The 19,158-nt window shown below is 36.6% G+C and overlaps 1 protein-coding gene across 18 annotated transcripts in view; it reads right to left on the bottom strand.

Moving 5' to 3' along the window:
* Pip5k59b (Phosphatidylinositol 4-phosphate 5-kinase 59B) overlaps positions 1 to 19,158 on the bottom strand; it is a 337,529-nt gene that overhangs the window by 155,338 nt on the left and 163,033 nt on the right. For 15 of the 18 annotated variants that reach the window (XR_012480040.1, XR_012480042.1, XR_012480044.1 and 12 more), the window contains 3 exons: positions 11,312 to 11,389; positions 10,858 to 10,911; positions 10,268 to 10,600 (listed from right to left, as the gene is read on the bottom strand). Coding sequence is in view for 14 of the 18 variants with exons in the window: in XM_074250315.1 (XP_074106416.1) it covers positions 10,268 to 10,600; positions 10,858 to 10,911; positions 11,312 to 11,389 (465 nt within the window). In the remaining 4 variants the exon portion in view is untranslated. The remainder of the gene's footprint in view (positions 1 to 10,267; positions 10,601 to 10,857; positions 10,912 to 11,311; positions 11,390 to 19,158) is intronic. The other 3 variants (XM_074250316.1, XM_074250318.1, XM_074250314.1) reach the window with 2 other exon arrangements.

Genomic DNA, 19,158 nt, shown 5'->3' with positions numbered 1-19,158 from the left:
TTTTTGAAAATTAAAAAATTTGTTTTTCCGCTACAAGTTATTGTCAGTACCGATTTTTTAAGCTATGTACTTCCCAGTAAACACGTATATGTCAATGTGACGACAAAATGACATTGGGCTATGTCAGGATTTACGTTAGATGTAGGTCATGAATGAATCATATGTGACTCATCATTTCAAACTTCCTGACGTAAGAATATGACGTAGTCATGACGTCAGCATTATGACTCAATGACATTTATGACGTCAATATGACGTATGTGTGATGTCTAATTCACGATAATGATGTCATTATTACGTAAAAGTGATGTAAAAATTGTACCTCAAAAAACATATTAAAAAATTAGAAAAACGGTTGACCCAGAAGGCCATCCCTGCAACTTCCCGCTACTTTCGTAATTAGGTGCTCGAAATTGCACTTATTATGGTTTTGAGCTTTTCGAGCTCGAGAATCTGATAGAAGTTTAATAAATCACTATTTTTTTAATTTTTAAACCGCAATAACTTTTGAATGAAAGAACCGATTTTCACGCGGTTAGCGGCATTCGAAGCAGTTTTTCAAACTCTATGATATACTTCCAAACACAAATTGATTAGACCGGAAATTTCGGTGTAATCCGAAAAAAACATGTTTTGTCGATTTTTTTCGTCAACGATAACTCACGAACGAATCAACCGATTTTGACCGGCTTGGTAGCGATCGACGTGGTTTTGCAGTATCAAGAGCTGATTAGTTTTTGGAATTGATCGGTCAAGCCGTTTAAAAGTTATTAAAAAAAAAACCACATTTGAAAAAATTTTTTTTCGTAGTTTTTTTGAGGTTTCTGAAAATCTACCGGTCCAAATCAGTCCAATCCAGTCAAAATCTAAGTTTAGTCAAGCCCTTTCGATTGGCGTCAACCGCGATAGAATCGGTCAAGCCTTTCAAAAGTTATGAGAGGTTCACACACACACACACACACACACACACACACACACACACACACACACACTCGCGGGGGTAGTCAGGGAAGCTTTCTGTGACCTCAGAACGTTGAGATCTGATGAGAATTCGATTTTTGCAAAACGAGGTAAAACCAATAACTTCCCGATTTTTGAAAATATTCGATTTTCTTAGCGGGAAATTAAAAAAAATAGTTGTAGTGACGCATAAAAGAGAAACTTCTGTTAAAATTTATTATTTCTGTTGGTTTCCTCTTATTCAAGGATTCTAAAATCTACTACTGTCACGTAAGTACTGAACTCACGTCTATTTTCTCGCTCGTCATTTAGAACACTTTTTCTGCTTTTTTTGCCTTCGGGCTTTTTGTTACAGATATCAGTTGCAAGCGCCTTTTTGCAATTTTTTGAGATTGCTAAAAATTATCGAAATATTGTCAATTTGGAACTGGAGATTAATTTTTATTTTTCTAAGATATTGTGTGTGTTGAGGTTATATTCTATCTGGACGTGATTTTAGTTGATTATTATTCTGTTCAAGTGACATCAGCTTACAGTGTTATCAAAATCTACTGTCACTGCCACATGCTAACGTACTGCTAATACCCCATAGGTGTCGCCACATGTCATAAACTGTTATCTACAAAATTGACAGTTCATTGTTTACATTCTCATTCTGATGGCCCTGTTATGATTTGTGTTAGGTGTAAGAGAGCTGTAACTAAATCTGTTTTCTGCAAAATCTGCAAGTCCGCATATCATCCCAGTTGTCACAAAGAAGCACTAAAAACTAAATTACCAAATAGTTGCTGCATTACAGCGTGTATCACGCCTTCATTACCGATTGAGTCAACTTCTACTGCTCATACACAGCCCTCACGTTTCAACTTTCAAAGACCGCCCAGCGTTTCTAGTGTTAGCCTGCGAAAATCGACTTTGTCTAGCACATCGACTCAGTCTAGCTTCAAATCATTAACTTCCTCTCCAGGAACGCCGCCTATAGTATCTGTAGGAGAAGATTCTATTTTTTCTCCAACAATTGCCTCAAATTCTCCGAAAATGACTGAATCCTTACAGAATAAACCAGATTGGTCTAAATTAAATATGGACGAAAAAATGAATTTGTTGCTTTATATTTCGTTTAAAAACAGTCAACAAATACAAAATTTCTCAGAAAGCTTAAGCAAGCATAGTGAGGATATAAAGAAGTTGTCTGATAAATTTGAAATGAGCAACGATAAAATTACCAAGCTATCTGAAGATTTAACTACTGTAAATGGAATATTAGCTGAGGTCTCGGAACAACATGCTTATTCCGTAAGACAAATCAAGAAACTGACAGCTAATGTGTCTTCAAATACCAAGAAATGCGAAGAAAATTTCAATTCTATTGTGTCTCTAAATACTAAAATGGATTCGCTTATAAACTTACCTAATACTCATCAACAACTTAATTCTTCTTCTTTGTCACAATTATTAGTTTCTGGTGTTCCTGAGACGGTGGTGTCGGAATTATCATCTTCGATAATTATAAAACAAATTCTGGATAAACTTAAGCTTTCTAACCTTGAAAATGACATCCTGAACATTCGGATCTTAAAGGGAAAGAACGATCATTCAAGAAAATCATCATCTACTTCATTTATTGTCAATCTTAAATCACCGCAAATCCGTGACCATATTATTGATACCAAACGTCGCTCACAGAAGCTGTTAGTTAAAGATATTTTCAAGACTAATGGTATTTCTGCATTTGGAGGACAAGTCTTCATAAATGAATTCCTGCAAACGTAAACCTATAAACTTTTAAGGCTTGCCAAAGCAAGAGCCAGAGAGATGAGCTACAAATATGCATGGGTATATAAAAGCATTGTTTATATCAAGAAGAACGATGATTCAGAAAAAACTGTCATTCACACTGTTGATGATTTAAGTAAATTAGAATAGCCATCATTAAACCATCCTACTATTTCTCCTACTACTCTCAAATTACTAAGTCTTAATATTAATAGTTATTTAGCTCATGTAGCTGAATTTGAGCATCTAGTTGCTGAAACACAGCCTCATATAATTTGTGTGGTTGAATCCTGGTTAAATCCAGAAATATCAATCTCACTTGTTGGTTATTCTATTATTCGTCGAGATAGAGGATTATTAAATGAATCCGGTAGTTACATCAGAGGTGGTGGAATAATTTGCTTCATTCATAAATCACTAACATCTAAGGTTCTATACATCTCCGAAGTACGTCACTTAAATTGTCCAGAGTTCATTGTTGCTGATATCACTCTACCTACAGGGCATCTGTTATTATCGTGTATCTACAGAAGACCACAAGGTGATTCATTAGACTGTTTTATTTCTCAATTCAGTAAATTTTATCCACATTACAATAATGTTCTAATAATGGGCGACTTAAATTGCAACCTTATGAAGTCTGATCGACCCTCAACTCATCTGAATTCCTTCATCAATGACTCTGCTCTTTTCTGCGTTCCCTATGGACCAGCTTTCCATACCTCTGAAGTAGATTCGTGGCTTGATGTCATAATTCTCGATAGTGAAGAAAAACTCGTAAACTATTCAAGGTCACAGTCATCTTTCATAGGCGGTCATGATTATTTGTTATGAGGATCTCAAGCAGTTGTTGATTCCACAAATGCCCCCTCAAGATGGGTTGGTACTACTTCAGGTGTTCCACAGGGATCAGTATTGGGTCCAACTCTATTTCTAATAGTTGTAAACAGTGTGGTCAAAGAGCTAAAATATTGCAATCATGGCTTATTTGCAGACGATAAATGGGCTTACTTGCATTTCGAGTTATATCATCTGTATGAAGCAGCTTCAAATTTGACTGCTGATGCAGTGGCAGATTGGGCTCGTGAAAATGACCTTGAAATGGATTATAAGAAGACTAAAGTCATGATTTTGGGAAGTAAACATAAATTGAGACTGCTTGAGGGCTTTGAGCTACCTGAGATCATTATGGATGGCAATGTAATACCATATACAAATTCAACTAAACATCTAGGAGTCCATCTCTCAAATAATTTTTCTTGGGATACGCATATCTCGCAGGTATCACGCAAAGTTTATGGTTCACTGAATAGTTTAAAACGTATGAAGAACTTTCTGTCTACACAGACTCGCAAGTTATTAGTTTCTGCTACCATCCTTCCTATTATCGACTATTGCTCAATAGTGTTTCTCAACTTATCGAATGAACTTGATTGCAAATTGCAGCGACTCGTTAACAATGCTATTCGATTCATTTTTAATTTGAGGCGTGATGAACACATCACACCATATCGACGGTCATTAAATTGGTTAACTGTAAAGTTACGAGGGCTATACTTTCTAGCCTGCGTGTTCTTCAAATTGTTATCAACAGGCGAACCAAAATTTCTACGTGATTTATTTATTGAAGAAGACCCTGTCATCAGACGATCACAAAGAATAGCCAGCAGAAATAATAATGTCATTTTTAAAGTGCCCAACTTTGTTACCACAATCTACGAGCATTCGTTTGTTATATTAGCTATACGGATCTGGCAAGATCTACCTCCTGAAATTATAAATTCTCTTGGCCTGGAATCCTTCAAAACAAAAGTATTTGATTTTCTTATAAATCTCGAATAATAACATAATAGTGAGCTGGTTAATATGATTAAAAAAAATCGCCCCTTCTAGGACCCACAAGTTAGGACCCCCAACAAAACTAAAACTTCAAGACTCTCTGGAAAATAGCATCTAGTTTAGTACATTTTCCGACTCTGACTCAGACTCAGACCCATTTTAGTTTCTACCAGTGCAGGCTTTCCCACTGTGTAAAGTATTCCTTTTTTTTTCTTTTGCAAAAAGTAAACTAAATAGTGATTAGATGAAAATTTCCAATAAAGTATCCATCTTCATAGGTTATCCCAATTGTACAGGTATTGTAAAGTTCATTATTAATCGGTCTCAAAGCGTTTGGCCAATAATTCGTCAAAAATATACATTGTAAAACCATGTTGAAAATTATTTCTTAATGTGTGTGTGTGTGTGGGGGGGGGGGTATGTGACTCGCTTATAACTTTTGAACGACTGAACCGATCGGAACAAACTAAATGGTGTTCTATAGAGCTCCCTCAAACTTAGATTTCCTGAGAATTTGATCCGATTCGGACCGATAGATTTTAAGAAATCTTGAAAAATAAAAAAAAAATCATTTTTGAAAGTGGTTTTTTTGGAATATCTGTTAAACGGCTCCATCGATCAACTTCCCCTACTCCGCCCTTAAGCTTGAAAAACCACGCCGATCGTCGCTTATCCGGTCAAAATTGGTCAATTCGTTCAAGAAATATCATGAACAAAAAAAAACCAAAAAAAGTGCTTTTTTGAAATTACTCCAAATTTCCTAGTTTTATCAATTCAAATTTGAAGATTTGTCATGAAACTAAAAAAATTGCGTCAAATTCTGCCAACCGCGTGAAAATCGGTTGATTTATTTAAAAGTTAGTGCGGTTTGAAAATTTAAAGAATATTGTTCTATGATACTTCTATCAGACTTTTAAGCTCGAAGAGCTCAAAATAACACATAAATTGTATTTTTGAGCTCGAAGAGCTCAAAAACATCATTAGTACAGTTTTATGCACCTAGGTACAGAATTAGCGGGAAGTTGCACGGATGGCCTTCAGGGTCTACTGTATCCCTATTTTTTTTATTAATTTTTGTATTGCACCCTTATTTTTATTAACTTTTGTAGTACGTACTTAACTGTACATTTATTTACTTGTTTTTATTTTTCAATATATATATTAATTATAACTAGAATCGTATCATTACTAGAATTAAACCAGCTGAAATACTCCCGATTTCAATCTAGAGATCTCGATTTTCGAAATTTGGAATTTTTTGTTCAATTTCGTTAAGAATAACATTTTTTTTAATCTATATTACTTTTTAATTTCAATTTTTTTTTAAATTTGAATTTCTTTAACTTGGTAGCAAAATTATGAAACGATGTAAAATACGATTAGTCTCGTCAATGACAATCATGGGACTGTATGAATTATTTTCAACTAAATTAGTTAAACTCATTACAAGTCTCATAATTAAAGTAGAAATCTGTCTAGCTTCAAGTGCGACAAATTTTTCTGTTTTTTAAAATTCTCTTAATAATATGAAATTTTTATAGAAAATAAATTTAACATGCTTTTTACAAATTCTATTTAAATAAGTAGCCAAATTCATTTTTCTCGTAAAGTTTCGAGACCGTTGAATGAATTTCTACATGTAATGTTAAGTTTTGGAAACCTTACAATGACTTTTTCACCGCTGCCAAAGAGATATTTATTGTAAGAAAATTTTTAGTGAAAGTTATTGAAAGTCAATAGACATGGTCTAAATTTAATGTTTCAAAAAGTCCTGCATTTTTAGTCGATTCTATAGAAATCTAACTATTTAATTTCATGGAACAAATTATCATCACCAAACACACGATCAGCATATAAATATAAATTTTCAATGCTTAGTTCACCAGGCATAATTGGATTCTTTCTTAAACATTTTTTAAATGACGTTAAATCAATCACATATTATAAAGGTTATCTACTAAGAACAAAAGAAGATCGTCTAAAAAATAAATAAATGAAAAATGAGAGTCCTTTGTTTCCTGGCGGTTTCAGCGATACGATTAAAGCACGGTTAATTCACGATCGTTTCACCGTATAAGATTTATTTTGATTGAGCGATTTGTCAGTTAGCATCAAATACTGTTGTGAACGACGTCTACTATAAATTTATCAAATATATATGGTCATTTTACGATGCAAACATTAGTTATGCAACTCCAAATAATAGAGAAGTAAGTAATAAACATCTGTTTAACGACAGTTGATTTACCGACTGTTAATGCAGAAAAGATGAATGTACGCAAGTGAATCTACGACGTTATGACCGACACTGTACGCTCAATATACTGTCAAATCACGGTAAATTCACGCTATTGTCATAGACAATAAAGTAAAAAAAAGGAATTATAACAGTCCCGACCAGGACTCGAACTCTGATTGTTACGTTGCGCGCCCGAGGCTCTACCAGTTGAGCTATCGGAGATACTGTCCGTGACATTCTATTTAGTCACCTCAAGAGGTGGGGAATAAGTTAGGAAACCGCTGCGTAGAAGCCCGAGTCGGGGGCGCTGTCTGAAATAAGGTTTGAATTATAGTTGAGATATTGTATAGTAGTCCATCAGGTTGACGAGGTAATTTTTGGTATTTTATGGTATTCCGTCTAATTGACGAGGTTTAGGAAAATAAAGAGTTAAGTGATACTTAGTTGCAAGATTATCTGGAAAGTGCTGTGTAGGTGAGAGGTTCTCGCGATTATGTTAATTTGTATGTTAATTTTTGAAGATTTGTTAATTTTATGATTGAAATTGAATAAACAATTTTGTTGTTATTAATAAATTTTTTTAGTATTTTTTTTACAGCCTTTTCGAACTTCTCACGACTTCGTCTTTCCTCTCTTATTCTTCCGCGGTTTCTGGGACACCGTGTCTAAAATCCTAGTGGCGCCCTTTTCAAAGAGGAAAAGGGTGACCTATTGGACCGGGCTAAATACACTGATTACAAGATTAAATTAATTTTCGAGTTAGTTTGTTAATTGGGAAATATTGTTTATTTAATATATTGATGACTGAATATTTTAAGTTGAATTTTTAACGTTGAATTTATTTTGTAATAAATTTTGAATTATAAAAGTAAAGTCAATTAGTCATGTTTGGGTTATGTGTGTGAAGATTGTACGGGTCATGTGTGATAGAGAGTGTTAATAATGTTAAGTATTGGTAGTCTGGTGGACTTAAAGTCAAGTTACAAGTGTGGAGAAGTTTAGTTTTGTTTTGGGAAGTCCGGTGGACTTGTGTCGGAGAGCTCAAAACTTTGGAATAGGAAACTTTTCGAACGTTTTGAGCTCGTACATAGTAGGTAATTCTAACGATGGGTTAATCGTTTTCCAGCTTTTTTATATAAACCCTCTGAGGCTTCTCGGCGTTCCCCCTACTTTGCGGACTGTCTAGCAGGTGGCTCGTATCTGAGTTAGTATGTGTCCGTGTGCTCTCATGAGCAGTAGCGTATCTACTATAGTCTTAAATAATAATAGGATTTGACAAAAAATTTTTGGTAAGCTCCACGTTTATACAGAAGCTTATCTTAATTTTTTTTTTAATTTAATTATTTAAAGATTCGTGATTGATTAATTTTAAAACACAAAATCAACTCACGTTAACGCTCCCGCAATTTTCTGAGTGTGTATGTTGGGAAAGATGAGTTCGTAAAATCTATTATTAATTTATGCCTAATTTATAAAAAAAATGTTCCCATCACACTTTATGTCTGTAGGAATTGTATTTGAATAATATTAATTCTTTTATAAATAACACTCCTGCCTTTCTCATTAAAGAAGGAATTTTATAAAATCATATTAAATGATATTTTTACCACAAATAAGAAATTTCTACAAAGTTTCAAGTCCATAGAAACTACTTTTTGAAAATGACAATTGTTCATTGTTAACGCCCTTGCAATCTTCATTGGAAGTGGAATTTAATAAAATATGTTTGTAGCTAAATTTTACAGCATAAATGATGATTCCTACCAAGTCGAGAGTCTGTAAGAGTCTGTAAGAGCTACAGCTTGAAAATTAAAATTTTTCATTAGTTACACGCAACCCGCAACCCAGTTTGGGGATCAACTTTAATAAAATCTACTCTTAGATCATTTTTACATCACATTTGGAAGGTTTCTACAAAATTTTAAAGTCTTTTTCAAAATTTCGTAGACTTCATGTTGTAGCTTATAAAATAAGTTACAATTTTCTGTATTGAATTTATAATTTCCCTTAAATTTATAAATTATATAAACGTTTTACAGGTAGTGTCATATATTTCAATTAATACTTTGTGGTGAAATTGAGAAATCTACCTTTCCACATCGCGTGCGAACGAATGGTGCTTTCTCAATTTTTCTATGTTTTTAAGTTCGATCACATGAATCTTATACAATGAACCATATCTTGATCTATGAATTTGTTCGGAACATATTGCATCATAAGTATTAAAAAAATACTATTGCGCGTCTCATAAGCAAAGCGTTGAGGTGGGTACTACTATCACTTCACGCAAAACAACTGATTTTTCAAACTTAAAATGTCTCTATTTATCACATATTGCACTTGTAAAATAATATATACACACATATCAAGAAAAAACCCTATTTTTAAAACTCATGATATTTTTTATGGTATTTTTGTTATTTAAACTAGTTAAAAAACTGTTTAGAAAAGTTCTGTCTTGGACGTCCGTGTGTCTGTATGTGCGGATCTCGTATCTTGTGGTCACGATAGCGAGTGAAATACTTCACTTATCGAGTTGGTTTTTTTTAATAGACTTCAGTATTTTGAGCAATAGAAGCCTATTACTTTTCACGGTATAATTCGATGTAGTTTAATTATTATTTAATAAATTAAATATCGAATGTTTTTTTTTAGTACTGTGGTATATCTATATATATTGTGATGCACCTAGTGCATCCAGCAGGTGACGCTACCTGTTATTAGAGCGCTATCTATTACGAGAGCGCGAATTCAAATGAAATATTGACAAATAATCTCAATATATGTTTACAAATTTACAAATAATCTCAATTTTATTGTAATGAAAGAGATTATGAGGCGTGCACTTTTGGATTTTCCAACTGTTTTTTAGATATTTATTAAATTTTCGAGCTCAAAGGGGTCAAGCATGATCAAATATGTATTTTTTCAAGTGTTCCAAACTGACGAATAGGCTCAAGGATCATAGATTGTTATCAACACTTCAGATATTCTTCTTAACAAGGGTATCAATACAATTTAATGGAACAATTTAAATGATTCTTCTAAAAGGATTCAATTTAAAAATTTTTTACACTAAAAGAAATGTTAAGTGACCTATATCGAGCTGATTCTCAAAAAAGACTCTTAAGACCTCGTATGCTTGCATATATATCTTGAAAGAGACTGGGAAAAAGTCGATATTTTTTTTCAATTAACTAATATTTTTTTTAACATGTCAGTTTCATGTAATATCTACAAACTACATTTTTATGAGAAAATTCAGTTCTTAGTCAATGAATTTTCATTCATTAGAAACATATTGAATAATAAGCAGCATGCAAAAAGTTACAAAAATATGAAATACATGAATACAGTGCGTGCAACAACGGAAGAAAGGTTTTTTGATCAATTTTTGTTGAATATCAGTTATTTTCTTATGATCATGCAATCTACTCGCGATATTGACGTCACCTCGACCGGATGTAGAAGAAGATGAAGAAATATTTCCACCACGATGATCTTCAACCTTTTTTCGAGTACCTCTAGGTGGTACGGGTGGAGGTGTCTTTCCAGACGGAGTTAAATTAGGAATGGGTGGACTAGCTCCACTTCTGCCTTTTAAAACAGCTGGATAACTGGCTCGTACTGTTGAAGTTATAGCAAGGGATGGCAATGTAGCTTGACCATCTGATGTTGTGATTGTAGTCGGTAAATTAATTGGTGTCGATGTTGCAACGGGTAATTCATTTAAGATGTTCATCAAATCACCAGGAGTAGACTTTTCCTCTAATAATATTGGATTGACTAATTATCATGAACCATTCGTTACCGAAGACATCCCGGGGATTAGAATGAAAATGACAACAAAAACAACATATTGATTAGAAATATACGTTTATAAAACATCGAGCAATAATTTTTTTGTATTAAACTACATAATAACGCAATATTTTCAATTAGTTCCATAAATAGGATTTTGAGTAATCTTTTCTTATTCAGAACAAAAATAAAGTATTTCAAACAAAGTTTTAAGAAATGAAATTTTGTAGTTGAAGACTCACCAAGTGTCGAAGATGACGTGGTATGTTTTGAAGTATTTCCAGTTGCCGCGACAACTAAATCACCATATGTTCATGAATCATGAAAGATACCGATGTTAGATATTGAACATTTTCAAGTACACTTCATTATAATTCGAATGCAGAAAGGTTTGAGATATAAAAAACGATTAAGAACAAAAAATTCAAGCTTGAAGGTATGCAATAATATGTGAAAAGAGTGAAAGATAATATATGAGTAATAGAAGGCGGAAATTTAATACATTTCTAACCGCTTTTATCTTAAAATGAAAACTTAAGATAATAGAAATTAATTATTTTAATAAAACGACCTTTATGCAGACCTTTATGAAGACAACATCGTTTGGATAGAGTATAATTTTATAAACAAAAATAATAATTTAACCTACGTCTAAGTGTAAATATTTTTTAAGATTATTTGACAAATAGGATTTACCTGTAATATCAAGCTCCCCTTCGATAGATCGTAATGGTCGACTTATACTTTTTCTTTTAGACGGTGATTGTTTAAGAGCTGAAACATACATGCATGATTAGTTATTGCTGATTATTTGATAAAAAAATAACATAACACATTGAAAATAAAACTCGAAGTAAAAGACATCATTTGGTTAGTTATAACTTAAAAAAATTGTTTACCAAATTCACAACTATGAATATTTATCAGTACATCATTGTATATCTTAGTCAAAAATCATGACGTTCTTTTTTCTCATCGCGATTTGCGGATTCTATAATTCTATATCCTCGGATGAAAAATCCCCGATAAAATATACCGGACAAAATATCTATATGTCAAAAAATTCTCCAGCCAACTATCCATGGACGGAGAATCCTTGGACAAAATATACATAATTTGAAGAATTAAATACCAACAAAACAATTAAAACTATTTTAATGAAATTTTTCGACACTAAACGCCATGAAACAAAACCTTAAATCTTTAAATAGAAAAAGTTAATGACTAAAGACCAACACAAACACAGGTAATCGTGTTGCGCTCTTTTAACATGGCTTTTGGGTATTTTTTTTGACATTATAATATTTTGGTTTTCAAACTTCTTTTTTAATAAAATTTAAGATATTTTGTCCACAGATATTCTCACAAAAGATATTTTATCCTGAGGATATTTTGTCCGAGGATATAGACTCCGGTTACCGATTTACACATAGTGTACGTTACAAGCACCAAAAGGTTCTTATCGTTAATTTGTAAACATGATAACTCAAGACTGAAATTATAGGTACAAGGATTATTCTATTCTTATTCGAGATTAGATGATAACATAGTGATGGCGATAATATCGAGTAGCGATCAACTATAGACTGGTTAATGTTAAAAGGGAGAGAATTCGAGTCACGGAGATACTTAAGGGGTCGTCCACATATTCCGTCACGCATCACTGTGACATGAGGGGCCAAGGGTTTCTTTCAGTGTGATAGCACACTTGAGAGTTACGAATTTAAAGAAAATTTTTTGTGTTTTTGTATTCTTTATCGACGTGAGGTAAATAGTATTTGATATTTACCCTGGTAGCCACCTCGTACGACAAGTGCTTGTAGTTAAGTAACTACAGGATAAGTTAGCGACAAGTTATCGTTACCCTGGTGGAAATAAGATTCTGTTATTAGTCTGAATCATGATTGTGGAACTCTCAATCAGAATGCCGCCAGTCTGAATCTCTCTAAAAATATTATAATAAGAGTCGGTAAGTTAGATAAAAGCAGATGTTAATGTTATAGATTATTATTCGACATAAATTTCAGACTATGCAAGAAGACTGAATCAGACTTATTCAAAGCTGTTGACAAAATTTCAAATGTGAAAGAATCAGACTTTTTCAGAGATATTATGAAGTATTATAAATAACTTTTTTTTTTTTTTTTTTTTTTATTAGAGTTGGTTTTATCTGCTGTGGCCCTTCGCCGACTTTAACTGTTGGGAGTGGTACGTTGGGGACTTTTTGGGTTGTGAAAATCTTAAATCTACACGGAAAGGGTCGAATATCAACTCAGATGGTTTCTAAGACCAGCTTGGGATTCAAACCCACGCCTGGCCAATGAGCCAGTCCGAATGCTCTATAGGCCTTGCGCCTTACACCACTCGGCTAACATCACCGGTTTAATAACTTTCATTTCTTGAAATAATGATATCAATGTATCGTTGTTATAAACAAATCATTTTATAGCAAATCTATAATTCCCACGTGGTTATTAAAAGTTGATGATTTATCCAGTTTAACAGTAAAAAAAAATCTGGAAAACGGTTGACCCTAAAGGCCATCTCTGCAACTTCTCGCTAATTCCATACATAAGCGCTCAAAATTGCACTTATTACGTTTTCAAGCTCTTCGAGCTTGAAAATGTAATTTTTTGAGCCCTCCGAGCTCAAAGAAGTAGCAGTTCCATTCTTTTGAGCTACTCGAACTCAAAAGTCTGATGAATGTTGTTGAAAAAACCCTCAAGATCCTTATTTGGTACTAACAATCGCACGGACCATGAATAGAGAGCTAGTCATGGTACTAACAATCGCAAGGACCATGACTAGAGAGCTAGTCATGGTCAAGATCTTCATTAGGTACTAACAATCGTACTGATCATGACTAGAGAGCCAATCATAGTTAAGATTTTCATTAGGTACTAACAAACGCACGGACCATGACGAGAGAGCCAGTCATAGTGGGAAAGTATTTCAAGTTGTAATTGAGCCGCTACCTTCGATACCTCCACTCAGTCCATCGGAGCTAGCGAGCCAATGCATTCATACAATTCAATCCCCTCTCAAATCACCAGACCGTTTAAAAGAGGCAGCGAGGAGAGCTACCGATACAGTCCACTTTCATCCATCGAGTTACGAGGATCAAAGAAAAAGCAGAATTTAACTAGTCTAGAGCAAGCGAGCAAGGCTTGTATATAGGAAGAAATTTTGTCAAATCAAGGTCAAGCGAGCAAGGCTTGACTTTTAGTACATCGTCTCATCAGTTCATATTCGAGTTACTTTTAAAGAGCTCTTTTCAGAGCCCTTATCATCAAGGTCAAGTGTACAAGATTAACTTGCACTTGGTCATCTCAACAGCTCTTTTCAGACCTTATAATTCAAATCTCTTTTTTAAGAGCGTGTGACTAGCAAGTCATCTTAGGAAATTAAGACTACTACGTAGTCTCACCAACAACAGTCTTTTTCAAGGCTACTTGAAAATTCTTTTTCAAGAGCGTGTGACTAACAAGTCATCTCAAGACTACTAAGTAACCTTAACCACAACGGTTTTTTTCAAGGCCACCAAATAATTTCATTAGTAAAAAAACCTACCCAAGTTTGAGGGAAAGTACCGGCATTTATACCAAAACATTTTATGGTCCCTCGAGCCGGATACTTCTCTCAGCTTGGGTAGTTACCACAAGACATCTCTTCAAGCCGGTGTGATATTCCTTGAGATTGAATTTCAAGACTCTGCGCATTGCGGAGCACCAAGTGCTGCGGGGAGTCTAGTCATTCAAAGCCTCAAAGATGTCGACACTTCAGGCAAGATTGGCTCTGCAGCAGTCCAAATATACGTTCATTATGTCTCTCAGCAAGGAAATCAACGAAAGAGCACACAACAACTTTAATATTCACGTGGCCAAGGCAAAGTTGCTAATGCTCAAGACCAATTGGAACAAATTTGAAGCTGAGCATGAGAGAATCATCTTATCAAAGGCTGAGACCCCACTGGATGATCCCTACGTCAAGAATAACGCCTACGAAACGGCAATGCAATGCGTTGTCAATATTCAAGCTGCGCTTGACGAAAGAATAACAGAACTTGAAGCAGCTACTCCTGCGAGTGGAGTATCTCTAGCCAACACTAGCGTGAGTGGGAATTCTGCTGTTCGACCATCATCATTGCCGAAGATTCTAATTCCTCCATTCTCCGGTAATTTCGGAGATTGGAGAGCCTTCTCAGATTTGTTCGCTTCTCTAATTGGAGAAAACACAGCCACCTCAAATGCAGAAAAGTTTGTTCATCTCCGAAATAGTCTCTCTGGAAATGCTGCTAGTCTTAACTCCAACATCAAAATCTCAGCTGATTCCTTTCAAGTAGCCTGGGACATGCTTGTCAAGAGGTATGAAAACAAGAGACTCCTAATCGCAGCTCAGTTGGATAAGCTGCTACGATTAAAGACGCCAGGAGTTCGATCATCAGCTACTATCAACGCACTTCTCAACGTGGTTTCTGAGTCCACGAATTCACTGAAAGCCCTCGGACTTCCAGTTGACCACTGGGATTCAATGATAGTCCATCTCATGACACATCATCTGGATCCCAAAACTCGTGAAAATTGGGAAATGCACCTTGGTTCAACAACTGAGTATCCATCTCTAGAGCAGCTAACTGGTTTTCTTACTGGTGCTGCCAGAGCCCTGGAAAGCATTGAGGAACAATCAAAAACTACTACAAGGCCATCGCAACCATCAATAGTACATCACGTCATCTCCGACCAACCTGGAACGTCATCTCAAACTGAGGTAAGACCGTGGGTTAAGGATTTGAACAACATCCATCTCAGAAAGGGCAGTAATAACCAAGAGATCAATTCTCTCAGAAGTCGCTCAACTCTTCGATCCTCTCGGTCTCATCTCTCCAGTGGTCATTCAAGCCAAAATTCTGCTCCAGCAACTTTGGCTTGAGAAGCTTGATTGGAATGATCAACTTTGCCCTGATACAGTAAATCAATGGGCCAAGTTTCGAGAAGACATCTCAAAGTTAACTGAACTTCGAATACCCAGATGGATTAATCTGCAATCTAATTCATACTCTATCCAACTCCATGGATTCTCCGATGCATCTCAGCTAGCAATGGCTTCTGTTGTTTATCTCAGAGTCACTGATCATACAGGAAATTCGAAAGTTACTCTAGTCTGCTCCAAAACTAGAGTCGCTCCGATCAAGCGGCTAACCATTCCACGATTAGAGCTTTCAGCTGCTGTTCTTCTCGCTCAACTTATAAGGCATTCTCAATCTATATTGGAACTTCAACACAACCCTGTTTTCCTCTGGACTAATTCCTCAGTAACTCTTGCATGGGTCAAGAACAATCCCATGAAATGGAAGGAATATGTTGGGAACAGAGTCGAAGCCATTCATCAAGCAACTCCAAATGCAATTTGGAGATTCACTTCAGGAAAGCTCAATCCAGCAGATTGTGCGTCCAGAGGTCTGAATGCTTCCCAGTTGATTCAGCATCCCCTTTGGTGGACAGGACCTCCTTGGTTAACTCGATCTCCAGAGTACTGGCCCACATCAGTAGCTCCATCTCCAATCGAAGATCTCGAAGAACGACCTAGCATCTCATTAACAAATGTTTAATAAAACACTATTCTTTGAAATTTCAAACTGCCATAAGTTTGGAATGAATCGATCGATTTTCACGCGATTGGCAACAATAGATGCAGTTTTTCATGTTCTTTAAAAGAATCGACATCGAAAATTTTTTAGATAAAAAATTTCGGAGTAATCCCGATAAAACACTTTTGTTCGGTTTTTTTTCTTGCAAGATATCTCTCGAACGAATGAAACGATTTCTACGTGGTTTTTCAAATTTAAGAGCTGACTAGTTTTTGGAGTTGATCGATAAAGCCGTTTAAAAGTTATTCTACGAAAAAGCACTTTGAAAATAAAATTTTTTTCACTGATTTTTTTAGATTTCTTGAAATCTATTGGTCTGAATCGGCCCAAATTGTATTCAAAATCTAAGTTTGGCCAAGCCCTTTTGAATGGCGCCAACCGCGATAAAATCGGTCCAACCGTTCAAAAGTTATAAGAGGCTTACACACACACACACACACACACACACACACACACACACACACACACACACACACACACACACACACACACACACACACACACACACACATGCATACATACATACATGCATACATACATACATACATCCCGTGTCGGGCTTGCTGGGTCCCGCATCGGGCGCCTCCCCAGGTGGCGGATAGGGGAATACTCGTCATACCTGCGCGCCAGATACGTCGGGTACCGAGGAAATAAAATACTCGGGGTGGACCAAAACCTAGCAAAAAGATGATATGAAATGTCAGAAAACATTCAAACATCGTCTACGGTGCAGAGGGGGGATACCGCAGTACCGGCGAGGGAAGGCGTACAAGCGGGCCTAAACTCGTCGTTATCAAGCGACCGTTTGAACAGCAGAGTGGACCCCATGGCTCTGCCGTCTAGCAAAGCTAGCAATGCTACAGGGAGTACCGAAACAGCTCAGATGGAAGTAGACGCACAGCAAACAGGCATTCCTCCAAGAAATAGAAGACCTGTTGCTCCCGTCAACACTTACACGTATCGAGGGAGAATCAACTCTCTACCGACTATCACCGGCAAACAATCGCCAATGGAACGGCTCGGCAGCAAGATCGAAGAGTCGACAGAGTTCATAAAGGACAAGAGAAATCTCCATCATGAACTCAAAAAATTAGTAGCGTCCATTGCCACGGCATATAAGTTGGCCAACAAATCAGCATCGATGTCGGCGACAACCACGCAAACATCTCCGGAGACGACCACCAAACCACAAGCGTTTTTGGTCACTCCTGAAAAATCACAGCAAAAAAAAGAGAACAAAAAAAAGAGGCCGCTGTCGACACCCAGCCCTTCCTCTGAAATCGACAAACCAGCACAGAAAAAGACAGCCCGAGATAATGCCTGGATCAAGGTGACACGGCAAAAAAAAAACGAAAGAGTACAGGAGCCAGGGGCAAAAACTACTGAAGCCCAAAACCAGCCAAGTAAGGGTGGCTCAAAAAAACCGAGAAGGAAGAGGACGAGAACTAAAGCTGTGCTTGTCCAACCAGTTGAAGGGCGAACATACGCCCATCTCCTCAAGGAAATCAAGGCCAAGGTTAGCCCGACAGAGACTGGAGTAGACATAAGGTCTATTAAAAGGACAAGGCACGGAGGCGTTCTCCTTGAAATGGCTCGAAAGACCGAGGACAGCAAGGCTTTCACCGATGCAGTAACGTCAGCCGCTGCAAACATCGGCACGGTCAAAACGCTAACACCAACAACAACGATTGAGATCCTCGACTTGGATGAAATCTCTACCGAGAGCGAAGTCCGCGAAGCACTTAAACGTGAATTCAAAGACAGCCTAGAGATCAAACGGGTGAATTTGACAAAACCCACACCACGAGGTAATCGGGCAGCCTTTTGCGAGATCGACGAACTTAATGCGATTAAAGCCCTCAACAAGGCCCATATAAAGATTGGCTGGGTTAACTGCCGCATACGCCCGGTTGCGAAAGTAACCCGATGCTTTAAATGCCTAGGGTTCGGTCACCAAACAGAGAATTGTACGGGCCCTGACAGAAGCAAATGCTGCTATAAATGTGGCGGAGATAACCATAAATCTACAAACTGCGCAGAAAAGCCAAAGTGCTTCCTTTGTACGGCAGACAAATACGCTCAGGATGGCTTAGGTCATATAGCCGGTTCCGGAGCGTGTAAGGTATTTCGCACCGCACTTGCCGCAGCCACGAAAGAACAAAAATGACGCGCTTATTACAGGGTAACCTGAATAGGTGCGCCTTAGCGCAAAATCTTCTGCGCCAGCGTATCTTTGAAGACAAGATCGATATCTGCCTTATCTGCGAGCAATATGTAAATATTCACGGTAATATATGGTTCGCCGATAAATCTGACACAGCAGCAATCTGGATCATAAACTCAAAAAAGGTCACCGTGAACGACAGCGGAGGCGGAGAAGGCTTCGTCTGGATCAAAGCCCCCAAGACCTACTTTGTAAGCGTCTACCTTTCACCCAATGAAGGGATTAGTGTGTTTTAACAGAAAATGGCAAACATAGAGGACACTATCGTCAAGTTCGATGGTGAAGTCATCGTAGCTGGTGATTTCAACGCAAAATCAGCTGAATGGGGCGCTGAACCCTCCGACACCAGAGGAGACGAAGTAGCGGACTTCGCAGCAAGGACGGACCTCATAGTGCTGAACACCGGAAGTTATACCACCTTTCGAAGACCAGGATACCGGGAATCTATACTCGACATTACGTTGGCGACTCCAAAGATTGTGAACATGATTGAAGGCTGGACCGTATCCGAAGAATATAGTGGCAGCGACCATCAGTATGTGACATTCAGCATTCAAACTGCTTCTGTTCCGATAACACGACACGATTATCAACCGCGGAAGTGGAATATCAAGAAGCTCGATTTAGAGAAGCTGCAAACTTCTCCGACACGAAGTTCGTCTACTTTTCAGG

This window comes from Cotesia typhae, unplaced genomic scaffold (assembly GCF_013202065.1).
Source record: "Cotesia typhae breed Kobodo isofemale line unplaced genomic scaffold, CoteBio_Ctyphae contig_56, whole genome shotgun sequence".
Classification (NCBI taxonomy): Eukaryota; Metazoa; Arthropoda; class Insecta; order Hymenoptera; family Braconidae; genus Cotesia; species Cotesia typhae.
The sequence above is the reverse complement of the archived record's forward strand: the minus strand, read 5'-3'. Positions and strand labels throughout refer to the sequence as shown.